Source organism: Grampus griseus (assembly GCF_964374135.1).
Source record: "Grampus griseus genome assembly, chromosome: 6".
NCBI classification, from domain to species: Eukaryota; Metazoa; Chordata; class Mammalia; order Artiodactyla; family Delphinidae; genus Grampus; species Grampus griseus.
This window is the reverse complement of record NC_139000.1, coordinates 114,267,292-114,290,869: the sequence shown is the minus strand read 5'-3', so window position 1 is coordinate 114,290,869 and position 23,578 is coordinate 114,267,292. Positions and strand designations below refer to the sequence as shown.

At 41.6% G+C, this 23,578-nt stretch overlaps 1 protein-coding gene across 4 annotated transcripts in view; it reads right to left on the bottom strand.

Moving 5' to 3' along the window:
* Positions 1 to 23,578, bottom strand: part of SPOCK3 (SPARC (osteonectin), cwcv and kazal like domains proteoglycan 3) — a gene marked incomplete at both ends in the record, with an annotated part of 431,148 nt that overhangs the window by 275,940 nt on the left and 131,630 nt on the right. For 2 of the 4 annotated variants that reach the window (XM_082656104.1, XM_082656105.1), the window contains one exon: positions 21,475 to 21,520. The exons of the other annotated variants lie outside the window; for them this stretch is intronic. In XM_082656104.1, coding sequence (XP_082512230.1) covers positions 21,475 to 21,520 — 46 coding nt within the window. The remainder of the gene's footprint in view (positions 1 to 21,474; positions 21,521 to 23,578) is intronic. 4 annotated transcript variants of the gene reach the window in all.

Below are 23,578 nucleotides of genomic sequence, written 5' to 3'. Positions count from 1 at the left end.
TTCATGAGTTAAATCTTTTAAAATATTTGTCAAATATCCCTTCTTTCAAGTCGATGGCGCTCAAACAGCTGTGAACACAACCATAACAGACCATCCTGACAAAGCCCGACGATAACGACCCCGGCAGGTGAGTGAGCCTCGAGGGTCTTCCTCAGCCTTCAATGTGTCGTTTCCAGTTAATATCATCGCTTACAAAAGACAGTCCTCTGCAAAGGATGGATCGGACGGTTGTTAAATGAAGATTCCATTGACTGCCACCGACTCAGCATGATTAGATTAAATTCCAAACAACCAGCACAATGAAATCAGAGGACAGTGCATCTTCTGATACTCACAGCCCTCTTCAGTCAGCTTATTCACCTGGTACAAATGAAAATGACTAACTGCTATGTTCTAGAGGACCGCAGCTCTAGCACTGACCTACCAGCTCAATGGTTTGCCATTGTAACCACACAGGACCCTCTGGGGCCTACGCATGTCCAGACCCCCTACCATGTTCTCTGCCTGCCTCCTGTTTGTCGAAAAGCTTTAGCCTCCTTGGCCTTTCCCGAGTTACAAAGAATACATTTAATCAGAAAAGTGAGAAATTCCAGAAAGAAAGGAAAATAGTCAAACAAGACAAAATAATAATACTTTAGCCACTGAACAAAGTCAAGGACCTTTAGTTCCTCCTCCAGGACTATAGATAACATTCTGAGCCATGGCCTTTGAGCTGTTTTGCAGAGACTGAAACCTCTGCCAGGTGGGAGAAGTTAACTCTCTGCTGCCCACAAGCACGTAGACCCCAGACCAGTTGGAACCAGGTTGATGACGCTGATTTCCGATGACCTCGCCACCAGCCAACCAGAAGAGTGTCCACGAGCTGATCACACACCCCGTAACGCTTTCCCTCACTCTGTCTTTAAAAGCTCTTCCCTGAAAGTCTTCGGCGAGTTTGGGTGCTTTAAGCACTAGGTGCCCTGCAATCCTTGTTTGGCGCCTGCAATAAACCCTGCACTTTCCTTCACCGCGACCCGACGTCAGGGGACTGGCTTTACTGCGCGTGGGTGAGTGGACCCGAGTTTGGCTCGGTAACGCCACCACGTCCAGCGAGTTAACTAACATCCCCAAACACCTAATTTAGAAATCTAAAGACACTGGAAATTGTTGTTGACTGAGGCATTTATCCAAATATCCAAAACACTCAAAAAGTCTTCCTAGTCACTGTTTTGGGTTTGTAAATGGACAAGGCAATGGGGTCCGATCAGGCCTAAACCAGAGCAGCATCCAGTCCTGGCACAAAAGCCGAGAATGACAAGATGCGGCTCCACATCAAACACGTGGAATCAGCAGCGAAGAACGGCTGCGTAGTTGTTAATAGTAAATATTAGAAATGTATCTTTCTGACGAGGCTATCGGAAAATAAAAGGAACAGAATGAAAACAACACCATGTAACAACCATCACGAAACTGAAGCATCATTTCACCACATTCTCTGACCTTCTTGTGCTCAGTGGTTGTAACCCTGAGACTGCATCTAACTGGCCAAACGTAAGGAAAAGAGAGCAGCACGGTCACCGACTTCTTGCATTCACAGCCCCATGGTACATCCTTATTTCAGCTGAGAGGGGGACCTCCCGGGGCTTTAGGATGTCGGCCACCACAGCGACAGGTGTTGTGTGTCCTAGACAAGCGACCGGACAGCTCCTGGAAACACTTGTGGACGAAGCTGGAGGGAACGTCCACTGAGTGGAGGCCCCCGACTACACAGCCGAGAGCCCCCCTGACAGGTGCTGACGTGCTAAGTGGGTTCTGTTAGGGGCCAACCTCACAGAACGCAGCCTGCTGGGCAGGTGGCAGGCGGCCTGGAAGACGGAGTCCCCGTCGCCCAGCAGGAAATACTCTGTCAGGCAGTCACGTGCTAGGACTGTCAGGCAGGTGAGAAGTTTACTGAGCCTCCGGGAGAAGTGTTGGGAAAGTACTTGCCAGTTTCCAAAAAGAATAGCAGCATAAATTCAAAGTTTCTCTATAACATCCCAGTACCCACCTTTGCAGGAATATTAAAAGTGTCTTGAATACACATTGTTTTTAATAACATTGTTTAACATCATTTTTCTCTATAAAAATAATCATCTCCTGATTTCTCACTGCCAAAAAAAAAAGAAGGGACTTCCCTGGTGGTCCAGTGGTTAAGAGTCCACGCTTCCACTGCAGGGGGCACAGGTTCGATCCCTGGTCGAGGAACTAACATACTGCATGCCTCAGGGAATGGCGTAGAATAAATAAAATAAAATATAAAATAATAAAAGAAAAGAGGGCTTCCCTGGTGGTGCAGTGGTTGAGAGTCCGCCTGTCGATGCAGGGGACACGGGTTCGTGCCCCGGTCCAGGAAGATCCCACATGCCGCAGAGCGGCTGGGGCTGTGAGCCATGGCCGCTGAGCCTGCGCGTCCGGAGCCTGTGCTCCGCAACGGGAGAGGCCACAAGAGAGAGAGGCCCACGTACTGAAAAAATATATAAATAAATAAAAGAAAAGGGAAAAAAAATTGCTCACCTCTAAAACCCACTAAATCAAATAAAACACCAATCTAGGCACAATTAGTCCTGGCAGCATGGAGAAAAGGGAGGTGGTGAGGTGGGATGCATCCGTTTCTTAAGGCCAGAATAAAAAGGGGAAGGTACCAGTGAGGGAGGAGTTGAAAATATCTCACAATCTCTTAGATTCACTAAACCAGGTGAGTTTCCTGAGCATGTAACTGCAGAAACAGTAGGTGAATTGCATCATGTATTGAAACTGGATTAACAAAATATTATTATTTTATGCAATTCATGAAGTATAGACTGTAAGAATGTTGGAGCTTGAAAAAAATTAATCTTTAAACAAAAGGTTCAGACTTTACAAACTCACTGTTTGAAATAATAAATCAAATGATTTTTATTTTAAGGGCAAGTATTTACTATTTCGAAGACAGAAAAATTAACATCTACTCATTCATTGCATTTTTATTTAACTTGTCTTAAATAATTTACTTATAAAGAAATCACCCAAATTTCATTGCTGCCATTTCTTGCCAGCTGGTCCTGGTTGGAGAAAAATGTTAGGGAAGATGATTATAGTAAAATCTGGTGATGCCCATGCATCAACCCTCTGAACGCAAATGTAAGTAAACAGTGACGGGCAACTGGTCCCATTTCTCCCAGACACGTTCTCAAGGTGGTCCTGAAGTTCTCATCCGGGGATGGTGACTTAGGCGAGGAAGACAGGGCAGGGAAACGTCAGAAGGCGAATCCCACACCTGCCCTGGTCTCCCCGCGCGGTCTCCCCAGGTCAGGAGGACAAAACTGGCACCAACTAATCTGAGTCAGATTCCTGGACTCACAGCCACCGTCCTGGTAGTTACAGCAGCCACGTGACCAGAATGTTCCACAACCCTACAGAGACAGGTCAACGACCACTACCAGGGACCCACACGGCAGCACAAAGGAAGATAATTTTGGAAAGCACGGACGGGCCCAGGGACAAGAGGACACACAGACTTGCCTGGAAGATTCTGAGCTTACATGATGCATAATGGACATTTTCACTGCTTAAACGTTTTTGGCCCCCATCTGCCTTATGCTGGGGTTTACCATGTACACTCGGAAGTCAACACCTGGAGTTTATTAGCACTTAAGTTACTCATTCTACTCAATTGCCAGAATTTAATTTGATTCCTCTCTTGGAATAGGTCCTTCAATGCAGTTAGTGTTCATCTTTCCAATCCTGCTAATTACCTTTATTAATGTTTCTCTGCTTTGTTTTCCCTCGTGTCTTTTACTACTTTGATTTGAAGGCGCATCTTGACCAGAACAATCTCTCTCCTCCCTGTCTCCTTCCCTGCGTCCCTCCATGCTTTGAGGGGCTGTTTGCATTTGGGCCTTTGAGGCTCCCAAACAAGAACTGGGATCAAAACAGGTCCAAGTTCCATCCAGAGGTCCGGCTGCTGACATCGCTCGTCTAGTCACCGGGCTTACAGCCCGGAGAGGTTTGTCCCAACCCTGCACATGAGTCTCCCTCTTGCTCTACCCACAGCTTTACGTGAGCGGGAGCTGCCTTCAGGAAGTAGCTGTTTTCAAACTTTACTCCTACTTCTTACACAGAGTTCCCTGCAAGAGCACTTTTAACCATCCCCCGGTAATGGAGCTTCTGGTCGCCTCTGTACTGGGTCATACCTGAACCCACAGCCCAGGCCGTATGCTCTGCTGGTCCTGAGTTCAACGAGACTGTAGCTTTCCTATTTTCCCTTCTTCATAATTTACTTATCATATCATATCTTCGAGGCATAATCCACAAATTAAACTTAAAAAGTAAAGTTCACCAGAAGTTAATTAACTGGAGTTTAATCTTCATATTAATGTTAAGATAAATTCCTATATTTTTACACTCAGACGAATAGCATCCAATTAATAAAAAATCTGGTCTAGGGCTTCCCTGGTGGCGCAGTGGTTGAGAGTCCGCCTGCCGACGCAGGGGACACAGGTTCGTGCCCCGGTCCGGGAAGATCCCACGTGCCGCGGAGCGGCTGGGCCCGTGAGCCGTGGCCGCTGAGCCTGTGCGTCCGGAGCCTGTGCTCCGCAACGGGAGAGGCCACAACAGTGAGAGGCCCGTGTACCGCAAAAAAAAAAAAAAAAAATCTGGTCTAAAAATATTTTCATACTGATTGAGTCCTAGCCTGTCACAGGGTACTATATTACAGATATGAGAAAAGACAACATGAATAGAATAAATCCTACATGTATTATAATCTATCTTGCATTGTTTTATTATATGGCTGAGCTATTTCAGTAAAGGGATATTCACATGTGTTGAGGAAAAGAGAATAAATCTCCTTTATTATTCATTATCTTCCGCAAACACAAATATTCCTTCACTTGACTAATATATTGTATTCTCTCACAGAACTGTAAGGTCCTAAACGTCACACGTTCTGTGATCAGAGTGTTGACGGACACATCCCAGTATTAATGATGTAAGTGGTGAACGGCTCACCTACCACAAAGCCATGCACGGTGAAGAGAAAGTGTGGAGATGGGAGAAGAGACATTTAGTTCATGAAACTGAAGCTCTGTCGTAGGATGCCGCTCACCTCCTGTGGACTGAAGGGCAGAGTAAAGGAGATCTAGATCTGCTCCAAGCCTGGAGCAGAGTGTGAGTGCCCGGGGGTGGAACAGCAGGAAGAAAACAGGTGTGGATCATCCCCTCCTGAGCCACCCTCCTCCTGTCACAGGCCTGTCCTCCTCTCAGGTTCGTCCCCCCATCCCCTCAACATGCTTCTACTCCAGTGACAGGGGCTAAGCGCCTCAGTCAGGGAGTGAACGTGAGACCTGGACCTACCCATCAGACCTAGTTCCTCCGGATTTGTAATCTGGACCAGCACAGGATGCAGACAATGCTAGCTCTCACTCTAGCCATTACCTTCACGCTCAGCTCAAGCCAGGGTTGATTTATTTTGCTTGACACTAAAGCTCACAACATATATAAACTCACCACAGCAGGAGCAGCTGCTGATTTACTTCAACAACTTAAGAGAGAATCTGAATGAAGAAGAGGAAGAGGCTGAAAGAGTCCCAACTTACAAGCCTGAGAAATAAGAAATCAACCGCCATTAAATAAAGTCAAGATTTTAGGGCATTTTTTGAGGGGCGGGGGCGGGAGCAGGTATGTGAGGTAAACATGAAGTGTCCAATTTCTGCACATGACTTAATTATTGACTATAAAGATGCTCAATTACCAGCTGGTGTTTCAGAGGCAGAGATGCAGGTGGCAATGCCGGTGGGCACGCCAGCTGTCACTGGCAGGAAAGGAGAACTGGAGGACGGGACCCAGGGCCGGAAGTCCGCCAGCCTCACAGGTTACAACACCGCTGAACTCTGGCTTCAACGTCAGTAAAGTCATGTAACTGTCCTGCGTGGTTCCTAAGGCCACACGGAACATCGTGCATCCACCTCTGTGGGTGCTACATGCCCAGTCAAGGCTTGTAACTCATGGCTGAGACCTAACACAGACAGGAGGCGTGCTCACAGGTAAGCCCATCTCTACAAAGAAAGGATACAGGTGTTCTACCAAGACACACGGGTTTATTTCAACTCGGTTTTCTTAACTATCGTAGGAAACAACAACAACAGCAACATAAAAAAGCTGAGAAGAGAAGAGCCTGACTTTAATGACATTTTGTTCTGTCTCCAACTCTAAAAATTATCAGTTGCATTTCTATTTAGGTTCTGGAAAACACACTAAAGGTCTCCACTGTCATTAACTCTTAAGATGCTAATGAGGCCATAAGGAGTGATTATCGTGTTATTTTGGGCCAACTTGGACTCATCCTCTTTAGTTCCCTGTGAAAAACTACTACAGAGAAACCCGAATTCTTCAATTACGACCAATGGTTTTATTTCTCAACTGCTCAAGCTCAGCACAGATACTCAGCAGGGCTACATTATCACCTGCTGTGATTTAATTTAGTTCAAAGCCATTGGCAGAGATGTCAGTCATAATATCATGGTATCATGACATCATCGTCCCAATAAACATGACCACTAATTTATCAGCAGGAAATCAGCAGGGCCGAGCGTGAATGCAAGACTTTTCAAAACTAAAAGGAATCCTTGACTAGAACTAATTTACTTTGGGGCATTTTTAAGGGTTTATATTTTTAAATAAATGCTCAAGGTAGCATCATGTTTGGGAAAACAAAAAAAATGTATATTCGTTCTTTAAAACTGTAAGTCAAGAAGCTATACTTACCTGATAACATGTTATTAGGCATCATTACTGCTGCTGTTGTTGTTAAGTGTCTCCTGTGGACTAAGTACCATCCTCACTACCCCAGACAGACTATCTAATCCTCACACGTCCTGTGAGGGAGGAGTCTTGGCTCATCTGAAGACAGTAAGTGAAAGCAAAATTGAGTGAAATATAGGGGAAGAATTACGCTGAGTCAGTGGATACAAGGCAGGCAGGTCCATGGTAAGCCTCCACACAAGGCACAGCCCCTCCAAGGATGCTTAAGGATGCTAAGGCAGCATCCTTGCCTGCCTCTGCCCAGGGACCAGAAACATTTGTGTGAACTTACTGAAGAGGCTGCTATCCATAAACTGTCTCAATTCTCCATGTGAATTCACTGGATGAAGATTCTCCTGGATAAAATCACAACCAATCCTCTTCTTTCTTCTGATTATTGCACTTCAAATTCATCAGCTGTTTTATCACAAGTGTCTCACTGAATAATAAATTATTATGTTTGTCATATACTCCTGACTTCAGAACTCCCTTCTGTCCACAAGAAATTACATGTAACATGAGAAAATAAATAGTAATGGAGTAGCCACTACCTTCTTTCTGAAATGTCTTATAACAAATAACTTTCAGAAAGAATCTGAATATTGGAACAAAAAGATTTCCAGATTCTGAAAACCCTCTGAATTCTCTCGAATTCTAGAAAGCTTAAATAAAAGTGTAGCCAACCTAGAAATAGGGGACAAAATTTTTAATTCTATGTATATAAAATAATATTTATTAGTTTTCATGTCCAAAAAGTCAATCTCAAGCAAGATAATAAACTGAGAAATTTAGGGATAAAATTTGAATCCAAATATCCAAGGTTTATTTAAAACAAAAGAACAAAAAGAAACTGCTGAAAACCGAAGAAAGTAGGCATGGAAAGGAATAACTGATAAAAAAAGCCATCCCTGTATTTCTCAGCAGGAGATAATGAATGTCTTTTGCGTAATTGAAAGATGGAGATAAGGTTTGAAAGCACAGCTTGAGGGCGAGGTAACCACCTAATTAAAAACAGGGCTGCCTGTGGAGCATAACTCAGCAGTATGGTGACAATTCCCTTCTATCAGCTCAGCAAGACAGCCATGTTCTGTGATTAAAACTATAGCTCTCACGCATGCACCCCCAATAGCAAACTTTTACTAAAGATAAAGCATGGCCTCTGAGATCTGTATCTGTGAGGATTTCCATTAACTTAAACTAGTGGTGCTCTAGCCAGAAAAATTACTGCCACTTATATATCTGCGTATAAAGCAATGCTAAATGTACTTGAAAGGGCACAGATATTTTGAACTCATCAACAATGACGTCACTTTCATAGTGAAATAAGTCATAGTGAAATAAAGTCTTTTTTGAATAAAAAGATAATTTATCTCCACGCAGTTTTAAAATCTTGAGACTCTTCATATCAGGCAATTATTTTGTCAACAAATACATTTGTACTTAAGTATATTTCGAGTAATGTATTAGTTCTCAAATTCACATCTATCATTGATAAAATATACTGTTTTCATAAATTAGTTTAAACTTGATAGGAACTTATTCAGGATCAGTTTAAAATAGAAGTAGACTATAGTGATTAGCGAACAAGAGAGAGTTGACTCTGTCCAATTCACACTTAGATCACCTCCAAAGAGAAGGAAAACACAACAGGGGTGAAGTCTTAAGGCACAAAAATGCTATTTCTTCTACAGACTGTGACCACACAGACCTGACATACGGGCACACTTTTGGTTTGTTTTTGTTTTGCTTTATGGCTTTCATTATTTCTATATGGTTATCATGACACCTAAGTGTGACCCCCCATATGTGGACTGAAGGGCGATGTCTGAAAGTGGGCAGGTTTCAGTGTCATGAGAGCAGAGGAAATAACGTAAGAGACGATGAGAGATATACATGTATATCATCATATACATACATAAACAGATAGATATGCAGATATAGAAATAGGTAGATACATACATAGATGATAGATATAGAGATAGGCACATACATGATAGATAGATGATAGAAAGATGGATAGATGATAGATAGATGGATAGATAGACAGATGATTAGACAGATAGATGGATAATCTCCTGGAGTATGAGACAAGTCCCAACAGGACCCCGTTCCTTTGCAGAAGGAAATAAAGAGTCCCCATTTAACAGGGAGGTGGATGGACTGAGGCCACTGGCTCTGCAGACTCGCCTCCTGCGGTGTATCTATCCTGCTGTCAGGCTGCTCTCTGGCCCTTCATGAAACCTGGTCTGTAGCTTCCTTAGCCCTGGTAACTAGTTCTCCGTCTCCTTTCCCGCCACAATGCCTGCTGGCAGACTCCTCCCAGTTTCCCGGCTCTTGAGCCCACATGCCACGGAGCAACTAGGCCCATGTGCCACAGCTATTGAGCTTGCGCTCTACAGCCCACGAGCCACAACTACTGAGCCCAGGTGCCACAACTACCGAAGCCCACGCACCTAGAGTCCATGCTCCACAACAAGAGAAGGCACCACGATGAGAAGGCTGCTCACCACAAGGAAGAGTATCCCCTCCTCGCTGCAACTAGAGAACGCCCGTGTGCAGCAACAAAGACCCAACACAGCCAAAAATAAATAAATAAAATAAATTTATTAAAAAAATAATAAGATATTCATTAATTTAAAAAGTGATTCATTAAACAAAAACTCCTAAAAAGAGTATCATATTGGTTAGTTTCTAATGTTCCAATAATTTTCATGTAGAAGAATGAATTTATTCACTCTTGATCATGAATATAGGACCCCAAATTGGACATAAGGAAAAAAAGTGTTTGTTTAACTTAAGAAGCTGCCTTCACATAGTAAATGCCTGCTTGGCACATCTGAGGAGAAAGTCTGAGTCCAGGCTGGACCCCAGGCTCCCTGAGATACAGGCATTCCTCAGCTGTTTTAGTGGCAGGATACAGGCACCTCTGAGTTTCAGGGCCAACACTTCAATAACCTAAGAACACAGGTACTTTTTGTTTTCATTTCGGCCATGCCACACGACATGTGGGATCTGAGTTCCCCGATTGACCAGGAATCGAACCCAGGCGCCTGGCAGTGAAAGCGCGGAATCCTAACCACTGGACCGCCAGGGAATTACCAGGAATTCCCAACACATGTACTTCTTTCCTCCACTGCTTGTAAAGGAAGTGAGGTGAGAATCGTGGTCAAGAGACTTCAAGGAAAAGTACTTCCAAGAAAGTATTCCACAAAGGCTTTCTTATGTCGTTAAAACATTTTCTTGCCTTACAGATATGCTGTAATTGTTCCCAAGAAATGGAAATACACCACTGCAAAAATCCTTGCACTTGTTGGATAATAATTACATAAGTGAGTTTAAAAATCTATATTTCTCTATTCTAAAATTAGAACACAAGTTACAAACACCTCCTTTCCTCGGTAGTGGAGCAATTCTAAACAGGGTACCACGTACACTGGATGATTGCTAGCTATCGCTGTGTCATCCTGATAGGGACAGAGTAAAGGGAAAAAGTAGGTGATTAAATAGTTAAGCCCACTAGGGGATCGTAAGTAGAGAAAAAAGTATGGGAGACCCTGTGAGTTAATGATCACTCAAGAAAGCAGGCTTGCTTAACAACAAAACCAAGCAAGAGAAGCATGAGACATGCGCCCAGACAATAAAACCATGGTGGAGGGCTTCCCTGGTGGCGCAGTGGTTGAGAGTCCCCCTGCCGATGCAGAGGACACGGGTTCGTGCCCCGGTCTGGGAAGATCCCACATTCCGCGGTGCAGCTGGGCCCGTGAGCCATGGCCACTGAGCCTGCACGTCCGGAGCCTGTGCTCCGCAACGGGAGAGGCCACAACAGTGAGAGGCCCACATACCGCAAAAAAATAAAAAAATAAAAAAAACCATGGTGGACTGAAACCCACACCCTGCCCAGTGAGCTCAGTAAGTTCATATTTCCTCGGACACGCTCCTCTGTGCACCTTAAAAACAAAAATATAAGGAAAAGGTGACATTATACTGAAACCTGCGATGATTTACCATTTTTTAGCATATGTTTCCACCCCTCTCCTAAGTTAAATAGTGCCGTAACAATCCCGGCTTGACCACGTAGGGACAAAAAAACTCCCCCACCTTGCGTGAAGGAGCTGATGATGGAAGCTTGATGTCTACTCAAGGATGAGGAAGCAGGTGGTCCTCTCTCCCTCCCCACTTTTCCTTTGATGATAAATACGGAGCCCACTCAATTCTAGGGGCAGCGCTGGATTGCTCGCCGGCATTTCTCACAAGCGTCCTACACTAATAAATCACTTCTTTCCTACCACTTTGCCTCTGGCTGAATTCTTTCTGCGCCCAGACATAAAGAACCTAAGCTCCTCGGACCCCCGCTCCAACCCCTGCCCACACATCCTGCGGTTTCGATCCCTACCATGTCTCTTCATAAAAAATACATCTGAGTTGAGAAACAGAACACATGCATACAAGGCTAGAAAGAGGAAAGGACTCAAACCCACTAACAAGAGACTTCAGACCCAGTTATGCCTACGAGCTTTGTTACCTTTACCGATTTCTCTCAACTTGTTTCCTTTGTAAAGAATGTATCTACTTTTCAAGGCTGACACATAGGCAGTGCTTGTTCACTGGAAACTATGCTTCTGTCTTTGGGGGTTTCCTGATTCCCACAATCCATTCTCAAACTCCTTTGCACTTGCTTCTGGCACCAGCTCTGAAAAGGCGAAGAGGTTATTTAAAATTCCCTGACATCTTTGATTGCCTTCAAAAGAACAGCTGTTTTGACCATAAACTTCTCAGTACTGCAAAACAGAATGAGGAGATGAAAGGAATTATTTTCATGTCACTACTCGTACCCTGTGATTCTCAACTGTAACTGCATAAAATAATAAATTGTAGAACTTAAAGCAGAAATATATACATATCCATCAGGAGGGATATTGTTTTCAAGAAAACAAAATAACAAATGTTGGTGAAGATGTGGAGAAATTGGGACTCTTCCGCATTGCTGGTGGGAATGTAAAATGATACAGCTGCCCTGGAGAACAGTATGATGGTTCCTCAAATAATTATCCATGGAATTACTACAAGATCCAGCAATTCCAATTCTGGGTATATACTCAAAGGAATTGAAAGCAGACATTCAAACAAATATTTGTATTCTAATGTTCATAGCTGCATTTTCACAATAACCAAAGTGGGGAAGCAACCCAAGTGTCCATGAATGGATCAATGGATTAACAAAATGTGGCACATACATAATACAATAGAACATTATTCAGCCTCAAAAAAGAAAGGAATTCTGACACGTGCTACAGCGTGGGTGAACCTTGAGGACATGATGCTAAGTGAAATGTCCGTCACAAAAGGACAGACCCTGCATGATTCCGCTTACACGAGGGCCTTAGAGGAGTCAAATAATGGAGATAGAAAGTAGATGGTGGGGACCAAGGGCTGGGGGGGTGGGATGGGGAGTGACTGTGTAATGGGGTCAAAGTTTCAGTTTGGGAAGATGAAAACATTCTGGAGATGGATGGTGGTGACGATTACACAACTGTGTGAATGTATTTAGTAACAGTGAACTATACACTTAAAATGTGTAAAACAGTACATTTTATGTCATGTAAATTTTGTCACAATTTTTAAAATTAACACACACACACAAACACACAGAAAGTGCCCCAAATCTGCCCCAGATAAATTAAATCAAACATTCAGGGATCGAGCCCAGGCAGCTGCATTTTAACTGGGTGCTTAGTAATTCTCATGTGAGGCAGGACTGAAAATCACTCCTTTATCCAGGGGAGGATTCCTGCTTAAGTATCATTTCCTGTATATCTTTAATGTTTTTCAACCTTCACAATACTTATTACTAGGTTAGATTAACAAGGTTTGAGATAAAGATATTATTTCTTATGTATCAGAATAGAATACCTTTGAAGTGAATTTGATCAATCCCTCGCTCTAAAAATCTGATTCACAATTTACTAACACATAAGCTCACTGAAAAGAAATAAATATAATTCCCTTCTTGCCACCTATGCATGCTACTGTGATACGAACCAAATGAAGTACCATTAATCTTGATTGTATCTTATAAATTAAAAACACAGACCAGGTCTTTATTATTCTGTGCAGGAAAAAAGGCACTATCTGACATAGAATGAAACAATCTAAGATTCCTGATTCCTATACTTTATAGATTTTGGTATAAAACAAAATAAATACTGTTCTTGTACAAAGAAATCAAAATTGGATGGGGAGAGGAAATACTTTTCTCACTTAAAAGTCCTGTGTAGTTGTATACTCTGACATAGGGTAAATGAAGACACCCTGTTGGTTTCTATGTTGAACACAGGTTTTCTTGCAGGTTTTCCAGAGGGTTCTATAAGCCAAGGTTGCCAACATGTGTGATATAACTAACATATGATGTAAGAGGCATGGTCATTAGCCCTTGAAAACCCTAACAAGTACTCTGTCCAAAGTGATAAAAAAATCTGAAATCAATTCTTGTGTGTTGATCAAATAAAGATTCAGATCAAATAACGGTTCAGAATTTACATTTTTAAATGAAAGCATTTTTAAATGGAAAATTTTTAAATGGAAGCATTTAAAAATATTGTAATCTGGGCTTCCCTGGTGGCGCAGTGGTTGAGAGTCCGCCTGCCGATGCAGGGGACGCGGGTTCGTGCCCCGGTCCGGGAAGATCCCACATAACGCGGAGCGGCTGGGCCCGTGAGCCATGGCCGCTGAGGCTGTGAGTCCAGAGCCTATGCTCCACAGCGGGAGAGGCCACAGCAGTGAGAGGCCCGCGTACAGCAAAAAAAAAAAAAAAAAATTGTAATCATATAAACATCTTTGCATATTGTCCCCACTGAATTTCAGTTCTGGGAACACCAATTTTTCTGCTAGAAAAGTGCCCAAATACCCCAGCCCATGAACTACATAGCATCGGGGACCAGTAAGCCTCTGCTGGGAAGCAGGGCAGCCAGGCCTGTGGTCCACACCACCAACCAACACCTTCTCAGAACATGAAAACATTATCCTCGTGGAACAAGTGAAAAGTTAAAGGCATCTGGGAGAAAGACAATTCCTACATGTGTCACCACATACATGCACCTTCAAGAACATGGGGGTACATTTTAAGAAGGGAAAGATGAGTTTGGGGGGTGTATTTTCCCAAACACAAGTCTTCTTCAATTTCAGAAACAATTACAGTCACAATACTCAACAGCTCTGTTCACTGAGGGGGAAAATGCTCCAGATGAAGCCTCCACAGCTTTCCCTTTGCAGCCAGAGGCGGGTTGCAGAGGATGCCTCAAGCTGTGACTGTGGGATTATGTGAGATGCTTTGCAAATGAGCAGGAGAAATTAGGGGAATCGGGTAAGTTCTGAGACCTGCTCCTGGAAAGACAGCAGCAGTGGATAAGTGTACAGCTAAGTCTTCTTCTCAGCCCTCCACTCCCGGGCAAGGATGGCTCATGCAGACACAGAGCTAGCTGCCCGTGTTTATCTCTCTCAGCTAGATTTTGAGCGGCTGGCGTTTAGGAATGGTGTCCTAGCACATCACCTCTTCAGGAACGTTTGTTTAATTTAAATACAACTTAACCAGCCAGTAGGAGTCAAGCTACCCTTCCCAGAGAGGGCCAGGCTCAGAAACAGAGCACAGTGCGAAACTGCGGTGACACACAGATGCTGACGGAAGCACAGCTACACTCCTGCCTTAATTCCATATCCCTGGAAATCTGCACCAGCAGGGGAAACACATCAATAACAGAGAACTGATCTGCCTGAGATCTCTGGATCTATTAAATTCAGCTTCTTTACGTAATTCACCACACGGTAAGGACCAAGGGGAGGACTCTCAGCTGGACTGGAAGGTAAAACTGGGGAAATACAGAAAACACATTTAGCCTGAATCTCTTTCATCTCGGGGCTCGTAGATATCAAATGCTGGAGAAAAAAACTTTTGGATAAAAGGTGATCCTTAGAGACACAGCACTTCGGGACAAGTAGATTCTCTAAACAACTCTCAAAAACGAAGGCTAAAAATTTCAGCAACTTAGCTATTACCCAAATTAACCCCCAACCAAAAACAAGGCAGGAAGAATGTAGTGAAAAGAAAACAAGTGACTATGTTTTAAATCTACAGCATATTTATCTGAAGCATTTATTAAATTATTTAAAACCCTTATCATGCTGCCCCTCTAGGTTCATTCCTGAACTACCCCTTAAGTTCATTCCTGAACTACCCCTTCAGTTTCTCATGGCAAACACAGAATTTTTATGCCATGTTCAAGAAGGTGCACATCCTCGTTAAAACTATTTTTCAGGCAATTTATGTCGTGTCAACTAATGAACAGAAGTAATGGCACAGAAAATTCTAGGTAGAGCAATCAAAAGCAATTTATTTATGGCATCAGTATACTTTCTTTTACTTCAAAGCAAGTTCACCATCACCAAAATAGATTTACTTTAATTCATTTAAAACCGTTACATTTTTTCCAAAACTCTTACTATTTTAGTGGTTTAAAATAAGTGGGAATGTTCTGATTAATTAAAAAAAGAAACTCACAAGAAATGGAAAATGTCACAGCAAAACCAGAAGGCAAATAAGCTATATGTGAACAATCAGTTGATTTTTACCTAGAGGCAAGTTTGCCTGTGCCAACATGTGTGTTTGCTGAGCGTGTAACTATGTAACCATGTTGTGTATGTATGTGTGGGTACATCTATGGATATACATAAAGAGGAGATTTGCGCTCAGAAATTATGCCATTAATTTTACGAATATTAAGTAATTTAAATTAGTGGTATTTTTGCATATTTTGTGGAACATAATAGAAATGGAAGTAAATTATAATTTTAAATGAGTATGGTAAAAATTATACAAACATTATCAGAAAAATATTCTATGCTAACGTAAATTTTTCTTTGCTCCTTTTAGAAATATGCAAGACCCCCAGTAAAGATACTGGGGAAAATCAATTTATATTGATATGATATTGATGTCCATAAGCCAATGAAAAATGTGATATATTAAAACTTAAAACACTCATAAAAAGTATTCTGAATTATGTTCAACAGCTCAATCATTTTGAAAATGTTCCTTAATGGAAAGTTCCTTCATCAGAAAGAACAAGAAGCATTTGAAGTTAACATATGTCAAGTGTCTATTCTATCCCAATGAGATGACACTATCTACCTTATTCAAAGCCAGATGAGAACAGGATGATTTTTCTCACTCCTCACTATAGTCTACAAATGGGTTGGTTAATTTGACTCAACACAAAAAAACAAAATAGAAAAAAACACATGTAGTTCAAACTAATTTTCCCCTTCTTTCTTATTTTTTGAATACAAAACTTTCCCATGTATATTTATCAACTATATGTTCAATCAATCAAAACCTGATAGTGTACAAAATATCATTTTAAATACAGAAACAAAGCTAACAACAATATTTCGAAGCTCAGTCAAGTAAATACTTTTTTTTTTTTTTTTTTTTTTTTGGTGGTGGTACATGGGCCTTTCACTGCTGCGGCCTCTCCTGTTGCGGAGCACAGGCTCCGGACGCGCAGCCCCAGTGGCCATGGCCCACGGGCCCAGCCACCCCGCGGCACGTGGGATCCCCCCAGGCCGGGGCACGAACCCGCGTCCCCTGCATCGGCAGGCGGACCCTCAACCACTGCGCCACCAGGAAAGCCCTAAATACTTATTCTTAAAGCACAACCTTCAAAATTCCATTTGTATGCCATTATTTCATCTTAGTGCTACCATACGAGTGACAGTACCTCCTAGCAATCAGGAAATGGGGTGCAGGGGTCACACTGCCTGGACCCAAGGCCAGGCTCTGCCACTTTGTAGGAATATGACCTTGGCAGGACCTTCAACGCCTCAGGCCTCACCTTCCCCATCCACCCAGCAGGGTGACCGTGAAGATTAATGAACTAATGTAACTCATATACTGAATACTTAGAACAGTAACTGCATATAGGACACTTTACAAACATTAGCTATCATCATGCCTGAGCTACTCTCTGCTTGATAAATATGGTATTTGACAAGTTGTTAGGTCAAAAACTTCTTCAAATAGTAAAGTACATCAGTCTTACCAGTACCTCAGGATTTGGAAGCCTCTCTATAACGATCTCTTTTTCTTTTTAAACAAGAGATAAATTGCAGTGCAACACATATTCACACACACAGATGAGAAAAACAAAGCATCTTATTTGTAATTGGCTACACCAAGTACGGCAAATTTAAGTGTTAACATCCGTTTCATAGATAACTGCAATTTTTCAAGGTTTATGATTCCACAATAAAAATTCATTTCCCAAGAAAGCATGCACATATATCTCAGTCTGCATTTCATTGCAGGCATACCTCAGAGATTGTGGGTTCGGTTCCAGACAACCACAATAAAGCAAATATTGCAATAAAGTGAGTCACATGTATTTTTTAATATAAAATTAAAAAGAAAAATATAAAATACATTTAATATATAAGATATTTAAAATATATAAAAGTTATGTTTACACTATACTGTAGCCTATTAATTGTGCATTATGTCTAAAAAAAAACAATGCACGCACCCTAATTAAAAATACATTTTTGGGTTTCCTTGGTGGCGCAGTGGTTGAGAGTCCGTCTGCCGATGCAGGGGACGCGGGTTCGTGCCCCGGTGCGGGAAAATCCCACATGCCGCGGAGCGGCTGGGCCCGTGAGCCATGGCCGCTGAGCCTGCGCGTCCGGAGCCTGTGCTCCACAACTGGAGAGGCCACAACAGTGAGAGGCCCGCGAACCGCAAAAAAAAAAAAAAAAAAAAACTTTTTTGCTACAAAATGCTAACCATCCTATGAGCCTTCAGTGAGTTATGACCTTCTTGCTGGCGGAGGGTCTTGCCTGGATGTTGGTGGCTCCTGACTGATCAGGGTGACAGTTGCAGAAGGCGGGGGTGACTGCGGCAGTTTTTAAAAATAAGACAACAAGGAAGTTTGCCGAATCAATTGACTCTTCCCTTCATGAATAACTTCTCAGTAGCATGAATGCTGTTTGATAGCATTTTACCCACAGGAGAACTTCATTCAAAATTGGAGGCAGTCTTCTCAAACCCTGCTGCTGCTGCGTTATCAATGAAGTTTATGTCACATTCTAATCCTTCGCTGTCATTTCAGCAGTCTTCACAGCAGCTTCAGCAGGAGTAGATTCCATCTCAAGAAACCACTTTCTTTGCTCTCCCATAAGAAGCGGTTCCTCATCCATTGAAGTTTGATCCTGAGATTGTAGCAATTCAGGCACATCCTCAGGCTCCACTCCTAACTCTAGTTCTCCTGCTGTTTCCACCACATCTGCAGTTCCTGCCTCGACTGAAATCTTGAACCCCTCCAAGTCATCCATGAGGGTTAGAATCAATTCTTCCAAACTCCTGTTAAGGTTGGTATCTTAAGCTCTTCCCATGAATCATAATGTTCCTCTTTGATCCATGGGCTGCAGAACAGATGCTGTGTCAGCAGAGCAGATATGAAAACGACATTAATCTCACTGTCCATCTCCATCAGAGCTTTGGGTGACCAGATGCCTTGTCAACGAGCAGTAACATTTTGAAAGGATTCTTTTTTTTTTTGTTTTTTTTTTGAGCAGTAGGTCTCAACAGTGGGCTTATAATATTCAGTAAAGCATACTGTAAACAGATGTGTTGTCATTCAGGCATTGTTGTCCCATTTATAGAGCACAGGCAGAGTATATTTAGCATAATTCTTAATTATGGGATTTCCAGAACGGTAAATGAGCATTGGCTTCAACTTAAACTCACCAGCTGCATTAGCCCCTAACAAGAGGCTCAGCCTGTCCGTTGAAGCTTTGAAGCCAGGCATTGACTTCTCCTCTCCAGCTATGAAAGTCCTAGACGGCATCTTCTTATAACAGATGGCTGTTTCGTCTACACTGAAAATCTGTTGTTTAGTGTGGCCAACTTCATTAATTATCTTAGCTAGATCTTCTGGATAACTTGCTAAAGCTTCTACATCACCCCCTCACTGCTTCACTTTTATGTTATGGAGACTGACAGCTTCTCTCCTTCAACATCATGAACCAACCTCTGCTAGCTTGAAACTCTTCTTCTGCAGCTGCCTTACCTCCTTCAGCCTTTACAGAATTGAAGAGAGTGGGGCCTGGCTCTGGATGAGGCTTCGGTTTAGGAAATGCTGTGGCTGGTTTGATCTTCTATTCAGCCACTAGAATTTTCTCCATGTCAGCAAGAAGGCTGTTTGGCTTTCTTAGCATCCATGTGTTCACTGGAGCAGCGCTTTTAATTTCCTTCAAGAACTTTTCCTTTGCTTTCAGAACTGGGCTCACTGTTTTTGGCCTATCTCGGCTTGCTTTTTTTTTAAATCTCTGTTGAACTGTAGTTTATTCACAATGTTGTATTAGTTCCAGGTGTACACAAAAGTGATTCAGCCATATATGTATGGCTGAATATATATATGTGTATATATATTATATATACAGAGATTCTTTTCTAGATTCTTTTCCATTATAGGTTATCACAAGACACTGAGTATGGTTCCCTGTGCTATACAGTAGGTTCTTGTTGGTTATCTGTGTATATGTTAATCCCAAACTCTGAATTTATCCCTCCCCCACCCTTTCCCCTTTGGTAACCATAAGTTCATTTTCTAAGTCTGTGAGTCTATATCTGTTTTGTAAATAAGTTCATTTGTATCTTTTTTGTAGATTCCACATATAAGTGATATCATATGATCTATTTGTCTTTCTCTGTCTGACTTACTTCACTTAGTATGATAATCTCTAGGTCCATCCATGTTGCTGTAAATGGCATTATTTCATTCGTTTTTATGACTGAGTAATATTCCCTTGTATACATGCACCACATCTTCTTTAACCATTCTTCTGTCAATGGGCATTTACGTTGCTTCCATGTCTTGGTTATCGTAAATAGTGCTGCAATGAACACTGGGGTGCAAGTGTCTTTTTGGATTATGGTTTTCTCAGGATATATGCCCAGGAGTGGGATTGCTGGGTCATACGGTAGCCCTAATTTTAGATTTTTAAGGACCCTCCATACTGTTCTCCGTAGTGGTTGCACCAATTTACATTCCCACCAATGACATACCTTCCTCACTGGGCTTCATCATTTCTAGCTTTTGATTTAAACTGAGAGACTTGTGACTCTTCTTTTCACTTGAACACTTAGAGGCCAGTGTAGGTTATTAACTGGCCTAATTTCAGTATTGCTGTGTCTCAGGGAATACGGAGGCCCGAGGAGAGGGAGAGAGACGGAGGGAAGGTTGGTCGGTAGAGCAGTCAAAACACACAACATTTATTACATTTATTGTCTTATTTGGGTGGAGTTCGTGATGCCTCAAAACAATTACAATAGTAACACCAAAGATCTCTGATCACAGATCACCATAATAAATACAACAATAATGAAAAAGTTTGAAATAATGACCAAAATGTGACACAAGACAGGAAGTGAGCAAATGTTGTTGGAAAACTGGCACCAATGGACTTGTTGAATACAGGGTTGCCACAAACCTTCAATTTGTAAACACAATATCTGCAAAGTGTAATGATGTGAAGCATATTTGCCTGTATTTTTTCATTGCCTGTCTTTTAGTGCCTTTCACTTGACTTACAGTAACCAAATCAAAATCATTTTTATGTAAATCCCACAAATTAACACACTGGATAATGACAGTGAAATCACGAAGTAAGGAACAAAGAAAGTAATGTTACAGGAGGGGCAGGATGTGAATTGCTGTTTCCGACTGAAGGTTAATTTCTACGTTGACCACAATCCTTTGTCCATCCCAGCTGGTCCCTACTCAGAGGCTGGCTGAGGTAGCGTTCATCCCAAATATTAGGAAACACAGCACAATACTGTAAAGCTTCCCCTAACGGGATAGTATGGCTCATTTAAAAAAACAACTTCTACTTTTAAATAATACTGCTTCATGGATACCATGTTATGTAAGGTTACTACACACGATGTAAAGTAGAAATTTCAAACTTTAAAAGAAAGAGTCTGGTTCTAATAGTGTACAGTTTGGTAAACTAATCTGTTTACTAACATAATTATGACTGCATTGAGATCGGGCAACTCCTACACCCAGGGAAGGGCTTCCTCTCCCGTGTGTGTGTCCTGCCCTCCGTCTCAAGGGGGCCAACCAAGACTACGAACTGCGGGTACAGTTTTTCAATACAAGAGTTTTCCTTTCGGGTCTTACTAAGACACCAGCTGAGTCTAATTACCAGACTGCTCCATTTTAAAGGAAAGCTTTTATTTACTGAAAATGAGACAGCAAAGCCATTTGTTTTGAAATTTTGCAAAAATAAATCTCTTTCCTAGTGAAAGTACTTGAATATATCTGAGAACTGGATGAAGTGACTTGTATCAACTAATAAGAATGGACACAGTAAAGTTCAGAAGCCCAAATCAGACAAATCAGATATGATTCTAAAAATGAGAGACACCTTGACAAATCACAATACCTAAGTAACTTATCTCTAACTATGATATTCTGAAGTGAAAGTAATTATGGCATGAATTTTTTCCATTCATCTAAGCTCTCCTATTTAGTATTTTAAAATCTAACCAGGCAATAAATATCATGTTTAAAGTTCAGTGATTGTAAACATGTAAAAACATTTATTGTAAAGTAATGACATTCTTACCCCCATCGAAGGCCTTTCCTGGACTCCAAGTGCGGAAATAATCATCCTAAGGAGAAAAAGAATGTGAATTGAGTGTCTATGAGTAATTAAAATGTAAAGATTCATATAAAATCAAAAATAAAATGTGAAATACAGAAGCTGAATACAAACCTCTACTTCCTGCAATGGCAAGCAGTAAATTACAAAAAAAATAAACAAAAAGAAAAAAAAGGAACAAGAGAAAAACAATAGTTATCAAATGAGAATACATTGTTAACACGTTATAGAAATATCTTTCAGTAAATGTGTTCATTTTCACGGCAAGTCAACATTTACTATACTGTAAGAATTTAACTGGTTTGGTTGCCACGTCACCTAAGTATTATAATGCGATACTTTCAACGCGCAGTATAACACACAATTACGTGAAGCTAATAAGCTTATAAAAGCATCCACCAGTTTCCAATTACACAACTGCATTTTGCACTAGTACATGAGTAAATGGAGGGGGGAAGGGGGGATAAATTGAGAGACTGGGGTTGACATGTACACACCACTATGTATAAAATAGATGACTAATAAGGACCTCTGTATAGCTCAGGGGACTCTAATCAATGCTCCGTAATGGCCTGTATGGGAAAAGTACCTAAAAATGAGTGTATCTATGTATGTGTATAACTGATTCACTTTACCGTACACCTGAAACACAACATTGTAAGTCAACTATACTCCAATAAAAATTAATTTAAAAAAAATGCTATAATTAAATATGAAATAAATAAGCAAACTGGGGAAAAGAGCCACATATTTGGCTATAAGATTTCAAGCAAACAAAGTAAATTGAACATGAGATTTCTGTTCAATTAAGTGTCCCTGAGATAATAAAAAAAATTACTTTCTCCTCAAAAAAAAAAAAAAAAAGTCACTGGAACGGTTACCATAGCAGGAAACATACCAGGTGACTCTGCAGCGGCCCAGACACTATAAATATACTTTATGAACATCAGTCACATCTAAGGAATTCATCAGAATGCACCGGGAAGCTTGAGAAAAAATGTGCCCCTAATTAAATCTTGCCTGAAGTTTCGATCTTTGATATGGGAAAGAATCATTACATTTACTTGTATTTAGTACATCTGACCATAAAGCACAAAAGAGGGGCAACGGATAGCGCACAGAGCTGAGTCAACTGACTGACTCAATTTTATTCACCGTTTTTACCTAAAAGCCTCGTAAAGGCACCTCAAACAGATCATCTCTTATGCAAACAGAACCGATTTCACTGTTCAAATTAATAAGCTGTTTCCACCATCATAAGCAAGAGAAGTGCACTATGGGATGCTCCTTGAAGAAACAGTCCCCGGCCCCAAATCCTAACCCACCAGAAACCTCAGAATGTAGGGAACCCACAAGGCCAAGCAGAGATCCTTTCAAGCTTCTTCTACCCTCTTTGCTAACACCCTCCCGTGTACTGGGAGGGAACGTAGAGCATTTTAATTACAGAAATAAATATACTTCCCTAATTGATTTATTGAACATTTTTTAATTGTTACAAAACGTTTTCCTTATTGTGACGAATCACTCATTACCACCTTTTTCACACCCATCTCTCACCCTCAAAGGAAAGAAGAAAAGAAAAACCACAGAAGACACATCTGTCTGTCTTCTATTTATGTTGAGATAGGGTTATAACAAGAGAGGGGGCATTTTAGGGCAAAACACGCTGACAGGTTCTGCGCTAAATTATCCAGGATTAGATGAAGGATGGATAACACCACTGGATAATTAGACAAACACTGATTGTTTAGTCTCATCTTAAAATCTCACTTTTAAAAAAATTACAGCATGATACAAATCTTGGGATACTAGGTTTTCAAATCAAGTACCTATACTCAAATTCTCAAACTTCAGCTGGAGACCACAGCACACTCATGTAATCACTTTTTCAGGTTACCGCTCACTGTGTGGGGAAGATGACTGTGTTCCATTCCAGGCGTGGAGAGGGTTGGGATTCTCCTGAAACACAGGCAAAGCCAGACTCTGGCACCTGGTGATGGCTCTGGAGATGCAGACCTGAATTTGAAGTCTGGCTCCACCATCTAATAACTGCATGAGGCTAGAGAAA